We start from the raw sequence: 12745 nt of genomic DNA on the forward strand, positions 1-12745 counted from the left end.
AGCGCATACACGTGAACGCCTCCGTGACGTCATCTGATAAGCGACAGAGTCAGCTGGAGTGGTCGGAGAGCCGTGGAAACGTGACTCTTTTCAACTCAAAAAATGGTCAAATCGGGGAAACTGAAATCCGGGGCCGGATCCAAAGTCACACGGTGGAAGAAAGGACACAGTAGCGACTCAAACCCGCAGACAAATCGTTTTCGACAGGCCGCCAAAAGCCGCTTTTTCAGCCGACCCACGGGTAAGCTCTGCCGGCTCTGCCTCTCCAGACCACACGTGGGTCTGCGGGCCAGCCTGGCTGCTGCTAATCGGCTAGCGATAGCCGCTTAGCTTGTCATACAGCCCGGAGAGGCTAACGATAGGTGCATCTCGATAACTTACAGCTGCAAAAACAAACAGAAAATACATTGTTATATTGGTCAACAGTTGCCAGTTGCATCAGCGTACGAGTTTGGCATTTAAATTTAAAGTTGTAGCTAAGCTGTGTGTGACTGTGTGCAACAGAGGTGTTGTTTACCGTATGAAGTGGGAGGCACATTTTTTTTTTAATGATATCCCATAAGTTACACATCTTATTGATAGTTTTCAGAAGGACATTAGTTACCAAATGCAATGCCTCTCCATCATATTCTTTGATCTTTGTTCATGCAACTTTCCATGATTGTTGTGGATTGTGGCTTTGAGTAAAATATAACCTTAAATATTTTGGGTAATAACGGCCTTAGAGGTATTTGGCTGATTTTAGTTAAAATATAATCAAGCAGTCAAAGTCACCATAATAGCTCAGATCGTTGGACTTGAATCACTGAATCTCATCATAACAGACCTTTAAAGTGATGGACGTATCCTTGAGCTTGGTATCCCAGTGATGTGGAAACCCTTTTACACCCTGAGGTGACTGTGGTTTAGCCTAAAGGGGATAAACTTGGTATAAGAGTGTATCTGTTTTCCTTTCTGTCCACAGGAAAGAGTGATCTAACAGTTGATGCCCTCAAACTACACAATGAGCTGCAGGCAGGTCCACTGGAGGTGGGCTCAGGTAGCCGTGGAGATGCCTGCATGGAGGAGGAGGAGCAGGATCAGGCGTTCTCAGAAAGGACCTCAGGCACTTTCCTCAGCGGCCTGTCAGACTGCTCCAACCTAACCTTCAGAAAGGTGCAGCGCTACTGGGAGTCCAACTCAGCTGCACATAAAGAGGTGGGCGTCATAACCGGATGTATCAGTAGATTATCATGGTAGATGCTGGAGTCCTTACACTAAGACTACAAAATCACACTTGCTGTGCATCCAGATCTCTGCTTTGCTTATAAAAATAAGTGAAGCACAGTCTGGAATAATGACATATTTGGCATCTAAATGAGGCACTCATACTGTATATGTGCTTCAAGAATTTAATACATGGATGGAAAAGAAGCACCGTCAAAATAAACTATCAGAAGTCAACTGAAAATATAATTATTTACAGATATTTACATATTTATTGTGAAGTTGTGTACAAGTCCATAAGCAAACTGGCTACAACTTCAAAATACCAGTACAGCTCAAAATCAGCTGTCACATAAAGCCAGTAAAATTAAGATTGGAAAAATATCTTTAATCTGACAAATCTCTATAACAACCAGCCATGCGATGAGAGTGTTTTCACCAGGGGCAGCACAGGGCAGATAAAGGTTTGGTCTTTAAAATCGTCACCTGATGCGCCCTGCAGATCTGTGCGGTGTTGGCAGCTGTTACTGAGGTGATCCGTGCTCAGGGAGGCAAGGAGACAGAGACAGAGTATTTTGCTGCTCTGGTAAGTGCTGTTTTTCTATTACATTCACTTTACCATATAAGTAGTGGTGTACACAGACCTGACAGTGAAGTTACTCTGAGACTTTGTCCTTGTTTCTGAAAATGCCACGTATCCCTGCTGTTTCCAGATGACGACTCTGGAGGCTGTGGATTCATCGGAGTCACAGGCCGCTGTGGCTTACCTCCTTAACCTCGTCATGAAACGGTGAGTGTCTCATGCCTCTGTTGTCTCAAGCAAATCCCCACATCATGTCAAGGCCAGTTACAAAACAGGCATCTTATGGGTGTTTCTGCTGTGTCGCCCAGTGTGCCCACTCCAGTGCTCGTCTCCAAGTTCTCCGACACAGCTAAGGCTCTGATGGACGTCATGTCCAAACAGGCCATGTCTGAGACCGCCTCTGCTCTGCGATGGGTGAGGGAATTTATCTCTCTGTCTTGCTTTCTATGTTTTGTTTTCAAGTTCATATTAAACACCATTTGCATCAGAGACTAATTTGATATTTGTGCCCAGATCCTGTCATGCCTGGCCACTCTGTTGAAGAAGCAGGACGCATCAGTGTGGACTTACCCCTCCACCCTTCAGACTTACCATGGCCTGCTCAGCTTCACAGTACATTGCAAGCCCAAGGTTTGTCTCATCTGCTTCAGCTGTTCCTAAAGTCCTAACTAGTTTGCTCTCCAGCAAGTTATGGAATTTGTGGAAAGTCCTGGGAATTTTGAAAAATCTATTCCAGACAGGGAAAGTCAGAAAAGTATCATAAGATTTTGTTAGTCTTAATTAAAAAAAAAAAAAAAAATCACTAACTAGTTATTCATCAAATGTAGTACTTATTTGCCATCCTGGTTAGGTTGATCCTGGTTACTTCTCCAGCAGGAATAAAACAATCATGAACTTCATAAACACTTCTGTATTTAAAATTTTGTTGAAGGAAAAACTGTCATGATACTTTTTTTAAAAAGCCACTGAAATTCAACATTTTAGTTGTGGAAAAAGAAGGGAATTTACTTTTGTCAGAGTGGGAACCATGATTTATTGCAACTGTGCATGTCAGGAGCATGGCATAATGAGTTCTTCAAAGAGAAATTGAAATCTCACATTTGTGCACTTTTATTGCATTCCCCACTTTCTCCTCTCAGGTGCGTAAAGCGGCTCAGCAAGGTGTATGCTCCATTCTCAGAGGTAGCGACTTCCTGTTTACAGACAAGGCCCCATCCCATCACCCCGCTGCCGTGGCCACTGCCAAGTTCTGCATCAAAGAAATGGAGCAGGCTGGGGGTACGAGAACATGCTCATACTTCGTACAAGTGGCTAGCACTAGTATGCTCCTATTTGTCCTTGTAGAAAAGGAAGAAGTAAATGGTTAATATGATCACAGAGTATTATACTTAGCTTTTTTTTTCTTCAGGCAGCAAAGAAGACACCACCACACTACATGTGTTGGGTCTTCTAAAGGAGCTGATGGTGACGTTTCCTCTGGGAGCTGTCAAGTCCTGTTGTGAGACTCTGCTGCGAATGATGACACTCAGCCATGTGGTGAGAACACAAAAACACACACGGGTGCAGCCAGATACCGATTGTTCATATAGAAATTGAGATATAACACGCTATTATGTGTTTCTGTCTGTAGCTGGTGACGGCGAGCGCCATGCAGGCCTTCCACAGGCTTTTCAGTGGGAAACCCAATGCTTCCACTTTGTCGCCTGAACTCAACGCACAGATCATCACGGTGAGAGAATGCAAACAAAACAAAGGTGTCAGTCAGATTGTGGTCTTTGGTTTTGAAAATAATAGACCGTTTTATATCTGTAGGCTTTATATGACTATTTGCCCAGTGAGAATGACCTGCAGCCTCTGCTGGCCTGGCTGGCTGTCATGGAGAAAGCCCACGTCCACTTAGCGAGGTAATGTACTGTGTTTACTCGAAACTGCATAACAGTACTTCTGCTTTCAAGGGTTTATTTTCCTGTTTAAAGAGCAGCAAGTGGATCATTTTTCTCTCTGTGCAGCCTGCAGAGCTCTTTGAGTATGGGCCACCTGCCTCGTCTGTTCTCTGCTGCCATGTCCTGCCTCCTCTCCACACACACACAAGTGGTCTCTGCAGCCACCAACACACTCAAGGTAAAGAAATGGTTCAGGTGGAGATACCTCACTGAGTAGCTTGGGCTGGTAGGGCCAGTCAGGCTCTGTCAGGGTTACCACTGGTTATTCTGGAGTATGATGGGATTTTGAACGAATTTAACAATTTTGTTTCACACCTTCATTGCATTAAATGTATGTTTCAGGTGTTTTTTATTATTATTATTATTATTATTACATAGAAAGCCCAGCTGTAGTAAAGACTACACTGTTCCTTGTTTAAAATGTGTTTGTGCTGAAAAATGACATTAAAAAGCCAGGAAGGAATACAAATTTCATGTCAAAGGCATGTTTAATATGACAATAATGGGCACCTTGCAGAGTCTCAGTTACTGATGTGTGTGTGTTTCTGTGTTTCAGACCCTGCTGACAGAGTGCGTGGCACCTCATATGGAGGAAATAGGCACAATCACAGCCACAGCCTCTTCAGGGAACGCCTCATATGTCTGCAAAATGTTCCGGTGTGTTCTCTAGCTGTGGCAAAGCTAGTCGTTATGAGTGTCTGTCCTCCTTTGTTTCATAACACATATATGTGAATGCTCATCATGTCAATTGTGTGTATGTGTGTGTGCACTCTAGTATCATAGAGGAGGGCTTGTCCTATCGGTTCCACACCTCTTGGCCATTTGTGCTGCAGATACTGGGTTGCTTCTACCGGGTTGCAGGGAGATGGGCGCACCCCATCATGACCAAGGTAAAACAGATGTAAATCCAAGACAGATGTTTTGTCTGTAATGGAGTATTGACTGTATATCAGAGTACATGTGTCATGTTCCCAACAGTCCCTGCAGTCTCTGGCAGACTTGCGCTCCACTCCACGCTTCCCCTTCAGTGGCGAGCTGGACCTGGCAGTAGGAGGAGCTGTGGAGAGCATGGGGCCTGAAATTGTGCTGGGAGTTGTGCCCCTCAACATCACCGGCTATGAGTAAGTGCATGCACACGCGCTGACACATGAATTGCACACTTTGGACAATGTTGTTGTAGTGCTGTCTTGACTAATGACTGCCGTTTGACTGACTGTGGGTTTTTTCATCAGGGATGACCTGGAGTTCCCACGCAGCTGGCTGGTTCCTGTCATAAGAGATCATGTGAAGAACACCCACCTTGCCTTCTTCACCTCTTACTTCCTTCCTCTGGCTTCTACACTTAAGCAGAGAGGTAAACATTGCTTTGTGTGGTGAATGTTATCTTTTTTTAGGTTCCCTGTATGTGTAAATTGATGAGACTCTGTATTTGTGTTGTAGCTGATCAGCTGGAGCAAACAGGACAGAAACTGGAGGCCAAAGTCTACCAGACTTTACAGCTACAGGTAGCTTTACCTTGACTTAACTTGGCCATGAGCCCTGTGTAAAGAGGTGTTTACAAGTGCTGTGACAACAATTGGAAAGAAGAGTCAGTTGACACAGACTCAAGTTCTGATTCACTTATCAAAAAGGGCTGGCGTTTCCTACGGATCCTGAAGATAAGTCTCTGTTGAAATGTCCGTCCTTTTTAATAAAACGCAACAGAGCTAGAGTTTGCATTGACTCCCTCTCCAGTTGTTATCATACTGGTCAGTTGGCACCTCGTCAGCATATGGTGTGCATTGCTCTTTGCTTTCTAAAAGAGCTGTGACCCATGCTTTGCTCTACTTGCAGATCTGGACCATGCTCCCTGGTTTCTGTACAGGGACTGTGGATCTGATGGTGTCCTTCAAGGGCATTGCCCGTGCCCTCGGCATGGCTATCAATGAGCGGCCTGACCTGAGACTCACAATCTGCCAGTGTCTGCGTACTATTATCACCAAGAGCTGCAGCACAGGTAGATGTGCACACATGAGCATGAAACTGTCCCAATCCAGGAGCCACCTCCATCGCAGGTTGCACTCTAAGACTGCATACATCGTAGTCCCTTGACAAGGCTATCCCAATCCAATGTGTCCTCCAGATGCAGCCCAAATATGCAGCCTTTATTTATCTGACTTTGGACACAACTGATTTGTCCTTTACATACATTTTTTAAAGTCAGTGTACTTTTTGTGGAGTTTCATAAAACAGCTGTGTCATCTTGAGTGTCCTCAGTAGACTGTCCCATTTAGTGACCGTTTGTTAGCTAGTAGGCCTAGTTTTTTCAGCTGCTCAAAGACTACACCATCATAGATCACATTCTTTGAAGGTGGCCTCTGACTTGTTTTTGTTTGCTCTGTGTCTGTAGAGGAAGAAAAGGCTGAAGTGGGCCGCTTCTCCAAGAACTTCCTGCCCATCCTTTTCAATGTGTACAGCCAACAGCCCGCGGCTGGAGACTTTGCCCCCTATAGGATGGCTGTCCTGGACACCATCAAGGTCTACTTGAGTGTCACTGAAAAACAGGTCAGTTATTTTTGCAAACACATTTGACACTGCTCTCGCTTGAAACAGAGGAGAAATATGCATATATTTTTTGCTCCAGCACATCACTTAATCAGAATAAACTCTCATTATCTCCATTCTTTCATCAGATGATTTGCACCTTCCTGCAGAAAGCCACAGAGAGACTGAGCAACACAGAAAGCACTGAGTTCACTCGGTAGGACATCAGCACAGATGCACTAGCATTTGGATTTACTTATACACTTGAGAGTTGGATATGATATAATACACTTATTTACTCATACCCTCTGTATGTTGGTTTTGCTCTCTGTCTCTCAGGCTCTCAGTAATGGATCTAGTGGTTGCCATGGCTCCCTGTGTAGATGAAGCCACCATGAGTAAGACCTTTGAGCTGATGAAGCCATATTTGGAGGTGAGGACAATTCAAACCTATGTAGCAGGTGTATCTCCTGTTGTTAATGTTGTGTCTGTGTGTTTGTCCAGTTCTTATTTTTTAAGATGTATTCTTTTATTTGTAGACAAAAGAGCCTAGCATGCAGAAGAAGGCATACCGTGTGCTGGAGGAAATGTGCGGAGGAGAGAGGGATGAGTGTCGATCATTTGTCATCACAAATCTGGAAACGCTCAAGCACGTCCTGCTTGGGACGCTGAAAAATGCCTCCTCGCCTGCAAAGAGGGTGAGGCTGCTGTGCACGTGTGTGATAGAGAGAAATATATGTATGGAGCATTATAATAACAACAACAATAATAATAATAATAAAACTTTATTTGTATAGCATCTTTTATACAAGAATTGCAGCTCAAAGTGCTTCAAAATGAAAATAAATAAATAAATAAATAAAATAAATTAAAAAATAAATAAATAATAAAATATATTAGGCAGGAATGCACGTTTTATAAAGCTGTCTGATGATATCTTGCTGTTTGTATTACTTTTGACAGCCCAGACTGAAATGTCTGATCCACATCGTGAAACAGCTGAGTGAAGAACATAAAGACTTCATCATTGCCCTGCTACCAGAGGTACACACACATACATGCACACTCACAGAAAAACCAAAACAATCATAGAGCAGTGTCATTTTGACAAGGCTGGGTTCTCTCTCAGGTGATAGTCTGCACCAAGGAGGTGTCTGTTGGAGCTCGTAAGAATGCCTACACTCTGCTGGTGGAAATAGGAAATGCATTTGTCCGCTTCTGTGGCAATGCAAAAGGTAACACAGTTTTTGTTCTTGCTCAAGTTAATGTTTTGTTGACAGCTTTCTCATTTTGAATGAACTCTGAAGTTAGAAATCCTAAGAGTTTTTCTTTCTTTTTTTTCCCCCCAGATGCCATGGAGCAGTATTTGGTGTTGGTGTATGCAGGACTCACAGGGTCTGTGACCATGATTACCTGCACAGTGTTAGCACTGACCCGACTGGTGTTTGAGTATAAAGGTAATCCCTGCTGTTTTTAGCCGTTTCCTATTTGTGTTTTGACTCCTCACCTTTGCTCAGTGGATTTAATTGGCTGTATCTTTTTATTCCCAGACTCTATAGAGGTGAGCACTATGGAGCAGCTACTGCAGAACATCTGTCTGCTGCTGACGTCTCGCACCAGGGAGATCGTTAAAGCCGCTCTGGGCTTCATCAAGGTCATTCTCTTCATCATGGACCCCAAGAGCCTGGCCTCTCATGTCACTGTCATGGTATGTGTGTAGATGCTCGCAGTGGCTCGATTTGCATGGTTGAGGCAATCATGTCCTTGTTTAGGTCTGGTTTCACTCTTCTTGTTCTCCTCTGTTCAGATGGAAGGCATTGGGAACATCAAGGATGATGTAAGGAGGCACTTCAGGACCAAACTGAAGAACATCTTCACTAAATTCATCAGAAAGTTTGGGTAAGAGCTGATCTTTTGAGGTACTTTTCAGCTGTAACTTACCCACTTTCAGCTTGCTTGTGTTTGTTGGATTTTGAAGTGCCTAATAATGCACTTAACAAATCATTTAGTCTCATCCATCCTTCAAATCTATTTTTCAGACAAGCAAAATGTTGGGTGAGAATTGCTCTTCCTCAAAATTTTCTGGAAACCACATCATGAAAATGACTCTTATTCAGCATGAATCCTGATGCATTTTGTTTAGCTTTAAAGCAGATGAAGTTATCTCGCACAATGGCCGATTTGGGTTTTTACACATCTGTCAAGAAAAAGATTTTCAGAGTTAATACTACTTTGAACTTTGGGTGTAGTCGGGTCATGGTGGCTATGAACAGCTGGTTGTGTTTATGAAGATAATTTTTCCTGAACAGATGTGGTTAATTTCTGTGCTGTTTTTGACTGGGAACTAATTGTTTCCTCGCTGTTAGACCTGATCATATATGTGGATTGTTTTTAGATAACATCAAAAAGTTAGCTTGCACCTGTCACTGTCTTGTAAACATGCCTGATTTGCACCAAAGCTATCATATCTAGCAGAAACAAATATTAACATTAGTAGTTCCGTGTTATTGTTAACATTGGATGCTTTGGTAAATTAGTCAGCTGGATGGTTAGCTTGCTGTCCGTGCCTAACAGCTGTTCATTCGGGTAAACCTCACTGACTCCATAGTTGAGGGTTCTGGACTCAAACCTTAGGACAAGAGTGTTTCTTCGGACACAAATTGACCGACCTACACTCAAATGACCACAAACGTCTTTAAGTGTCCCTCTTTTGGTTGCTGGGAGCTGCCCTGTAATGTGTGTGTTTATGCATGTGGACATGTATTTGTTTGTTTCCTTTGTCTGATCGTCCCCGTGTGCTTCCAGGTTCGAGCTGGTGAAGAGCATGTTGCCTGCAGAACACCACAAGGTGCTGGTTAACATCCGCAAGGCTGAGGCTCGCACCAAGAGACGGAAGCAGGCGGCAGAGCAACACGATGACTCAGAGAGCGAGGAGGAGGTGCCTAAAGCCAAGGCGGAGAGGTAGGCGCACACTGACACCCAAACACAGCCACACCTCCTTGTTTACACTGGCCTGCTACCTCTCCAACGTTTCTTCTTTGTTGTCTTAGTATTGAGGACATCCTGGCAGAGTCAGACAGCGAGTTATCAGAGGACGAAGGAAAGGGCAACAAGACTCAGAAGAAAACAGGCAAGCAGCAGAAGGGACGGGCCTGGCTCAAGGAAGGAGAGGAAGACGACCCGCTCAACTTCCTGGATCCCAAGGTTTCCCAGAGAGTGCTAGGTAACCAACAAATCACCTCTCAGATCATTTTGAGTTTTGTTGTCAGCTTGCATTTAAAAGCAGAACCAAATCACGTCCTAATCATTAACATGGGTTTGCTTGGGTCTCTCTCAGCCACCAACCCCGAGCTGAAGAAGAGCACCAAGGTTCAGCACGGCTTCAAGGTGACATCAGATGGACGGCTGATCATCAAAGAAGAGGAGGAGGATGACAAAAACAAAGGTGATACGAGTCCTTTGGTTTTTCAGGCTGTTGTTTACATGAGCTTTATGTCTGAACAGCCTTTAAATCTCGCCTTCTGCTTTCTGCACAGATGATGAGGGTGAGATGAAGGATATCCTAGAAGAGGCTGGAGTCATAAGTGTGAGTACTTATCCATGTGACACATGCCACGAAATTGACTTCTGCATTGGTTTAGAAACTTAATACTGTTTCTTATCCCCTCTATACCTTTTGTATTTCCTTCAGAAAAAGACCCAGAAGAGGAAGTTCCAAGATGGCAACTTTGATGAGGACATGGAGATTGAACCCCAACTGAAGTATAAAGGTATGATAGTTACCAATCATCCTATGTAAATGAAATGTATACTTGACCCATGTAAATCTTTATGACTTTCAGTTTCAAACATTGGGTACAGATATCATGAGGGGTTGTGATTTAGGAAGTAACTTGTTATGTATTCTTTGTGTTCTCTGTCTCTCAGCTGGGGGTTCAGGTATTCACAGACCCCTGGGAAGCAGCCGAGACACCGGAGCCGACTACAAGGCCAAGGTGAGCCAGCAGCACAGAGACTAAACATTGCAGCAGGTCGCTGGAGAAATACTTGGTGTGTTTGGGAACTGTAATTCTGAGCATCCGTTCCTTTATTCTGCTTCCCTCAGAAAGGAAAAGGAGACGTGAAAAGGAAAGGGAAGGTTGATCCTTACGCTTACATCCCGCTCAGGAAGGCCCAGCTCAACCGCAGGTACAGGCAACTTCCAACCAAAAAATTTGTTACGATAACACCTCATCACAGCTGTGATATTCTTGACACATTCTTGCGAGAGGGAAGTAGTCCAGTTTAGATAATGTGGGGGGGCTGACATTTTTTATGCTGTGTGTTTACAGGAAGCGCGCCAAATTGCAGGGCCAGTTCAAGGGCATGGTGAGAGGAGCCCAGAAGGGGGCGCTGTCGGGGAAGAAAATGCAGAGAAACAAGAGGAAAGCCTGAGGGGCAGACAACACTTTATGGACTCTTGTTTCTTTGTGTATGGTGGTGTGTTCATGAACATGCCTAAATTCAAACATATGCCCTGGAAATGTGTGTGTGTGTGTGTGTTTGATAGACTCTGTGTCCCCAAAGCCCAGTGCAGTTTGTTTTTAAACTGAGCTGCCTTTCTAAAACCTGGAAATGGACAGATTGACATTATTTGGCTTTCACTGGAGTGATTTGGTGACTGCGCTTGTATGTGACCAGGAAGTTGACTGTGTCATCTCTGTCTTGATGGATACTGAATGACCAAATGGCAAATCATTTGGCTTATCGAATCAGTCAAGTTTAATTATTTGTATATGCAATAAATGGGTGGAATTGTACCATCTGTTTCACATAAAACTGTATTAATGTATCCTGTGAGATGTATAGATAGGAAATGAGACTAGAGTCATGGGTGCCTTTGTTGTTTCTCTGTTTGATCACTTGATGGCACTCTAGACTGCTGGATGATAAATGTCATTAACGGCATGAATACATAAAAAGGCTATTTTCTAGCACATTAGTGCTATACTTGGAAAGGAAAGTGTAAAATAAACACTTTACTCTTAAAGTTTTCTCTTTTTTAATATTAGTAAACCACTGTTATTTACAACTTGAATGAGATTTATTTATTTATTTTTTATGGCGACTTTTAAAGAGTTCAGGGAGTAAGTGAGTTGTTTCCACAAATGGGTTGTCACATTAGGAGTCACATAAAGGATCAAGGACTACAGTTTATGACTACCGCTCTACTTACCTAAATGGAAAACAAATGACCAAAGATTTATATCAAAACAATTATCTGTGACAGAAATACAATTTTCAGTGCACCCAAGAGCAGTTAAATTTTAGAGCTCAGGATTAATTTTGCAAGCTACCTATTAAAGTGTCATGGACAGATTATTTTACAGTGTCATGACAGCAGTGAAGTGTAATTAGAAGATTGCTTAAAGAAGAACACATTACATCACCAAATGTTGCACCCCATAATATCTAATTAACTAATAAATTTGCCATTGTGTCTGCTGCACAGACCCCAATGTGTTTGCCAGCTGAACCACACAGTATTACTTTGAAAGAGTTATTCCCCCAGTTTAGTACAGTAAAATAACTAAAAAGTTTCATTTTTATGCCTTTTACATGTCCGTCTTCTTAATACCTATGAAACAGATCACAGCAAATCACAACATTAAAAAAACATTTTGTTTATTGAAAACAGACAAAAGGCTTGTTAATACAGAAATAATGCAAATGATCATTTCAGTCAGTAAATGCGGTATACAGGAGTACCCTGACGATACAGCTTTACGATGCAATCTCTCACCTGAAGGAACTAACGAGCGCAAGTACATAGCAAGGCATGAAAAACCACTTACTTACATCCACTTCTTATACTCTCCTCTCTCAGTTCCCCAAAGATAATAAACAACCCAGAAATCAACCTGATACTAAACATAAAACAGATGCAGACAGGGCCTGTATTAAAATAAATTAAATATGCAAAACTGCCCTGCAGTTGTAATAGGATCACTAAATTTTTACACTACATTTGAATTTTGAGTTGAGCGTTTAAACCGTTGTGTTGAATACAAAAAAACAAAACAAAACAAAAAAAAAATCTTCAGCTGAAGAATCAAATTGAAGTCAGTCCTATATTTAGCCAACCTGCAATACTGTACATTCTTTTAACAACAGAAGACAACATTCAGATTTTCCCTCACTCTTTTTCTTCTACCTCATCCTTAATCAACATGATCTTGCTCTCACAAAAAAGCAACAACTTTACCACCTCTGTTCACACATGACATGTCACAATTTCAACTTTCATTAGCAACACATGAAACAATTTTTTCTTTCAAATTTGTGTTGAATTTTCACAAAGTATGGGACATCTTATTGGTCAAGACATCATCAACAACTCAGCCAAATACATACAGGCTTAATCAACTAACTACATGCTTGGTTTTCCTATGATATCTATGTGGCTTTGATAAAACATTGATGAAACTCAGTAGCTGATTTTGATATTTAG

At 42.6% G+C, this 12745-nt stretch overlaps 1 protein-coding gene across 1 annotated transcript; it reads left to right on the top strand.

The window, feature by feature from the left end:
• The first annotated feature begins 39 nt into the window (after nucleotides 1-39).
• On the top strand, nucleotides 40-11284 carry rrp12 (ribosomal RNA processing 12 homolog). The gene is made up of 34 exons (XM_030069988.1): nucleotides 40-241; nucleotides 965-1197; nucleotides 1709-1792; nucleotides 1920-1996; nucleotides 2098-2203; nucleotides 2303-2419; nucleotides 2929-3067; nucleotides 3198-3325; nucleotides 3420-3518; nucleotides 3602-3693; nucleotides 3799-3910; nucleotides 4289-4389; nucleotides 4508-4622; nucleotides 4711-4853; nucleotides 4965-5086; nucleotides 5173-5237; nucleotides 5566-5728; nucleotides 6122-6276; nucleotides 6405-6472; nucleotides 6595-6688; nucleotides 6795-6953; nucleotides 7219-7299; nucleotides 7385-7490; nucleotides 7605-7712; nucleotides 7806-7963; nucleotides 8063-8154; nucleotides 9061-9216; nucleotides 9306-9478; nucleotides 9593-9700; nucleotides 9792-9841; nucleotides 9947-10025; nucleotides 10183-10250; nucleotides 10361-10443; nucleotides 10587-11284. The coding sequence occupies exons 1-34, from the start codon at nucleotides 103-105 to the stop codon at nucleotides 10687-10689; spliced, it is 3876 nt and encodes a 1291-aa protein (XP_029925848.1). The 5' UTR covers nucleotides 40-102; the 3' UTR covers nucleotides 10690-11284.
• Nucleotides 11285-12745: the final 1461 nt, after the last annotated feature.

This window comes from Myripristis murdjan, chromosome 15, assembly GCF_902150065.1.
Source record: "Myripristis murdjan chromosome 15, fMyrMur1.1, whole genome shotgun sequence".
Lineage (NCBI taxonomy): Eukaryota > Metazoa > Chordata > Actinopteri > Holocentriformes > Holocentridae > Myripristis > Myripristis murdjan.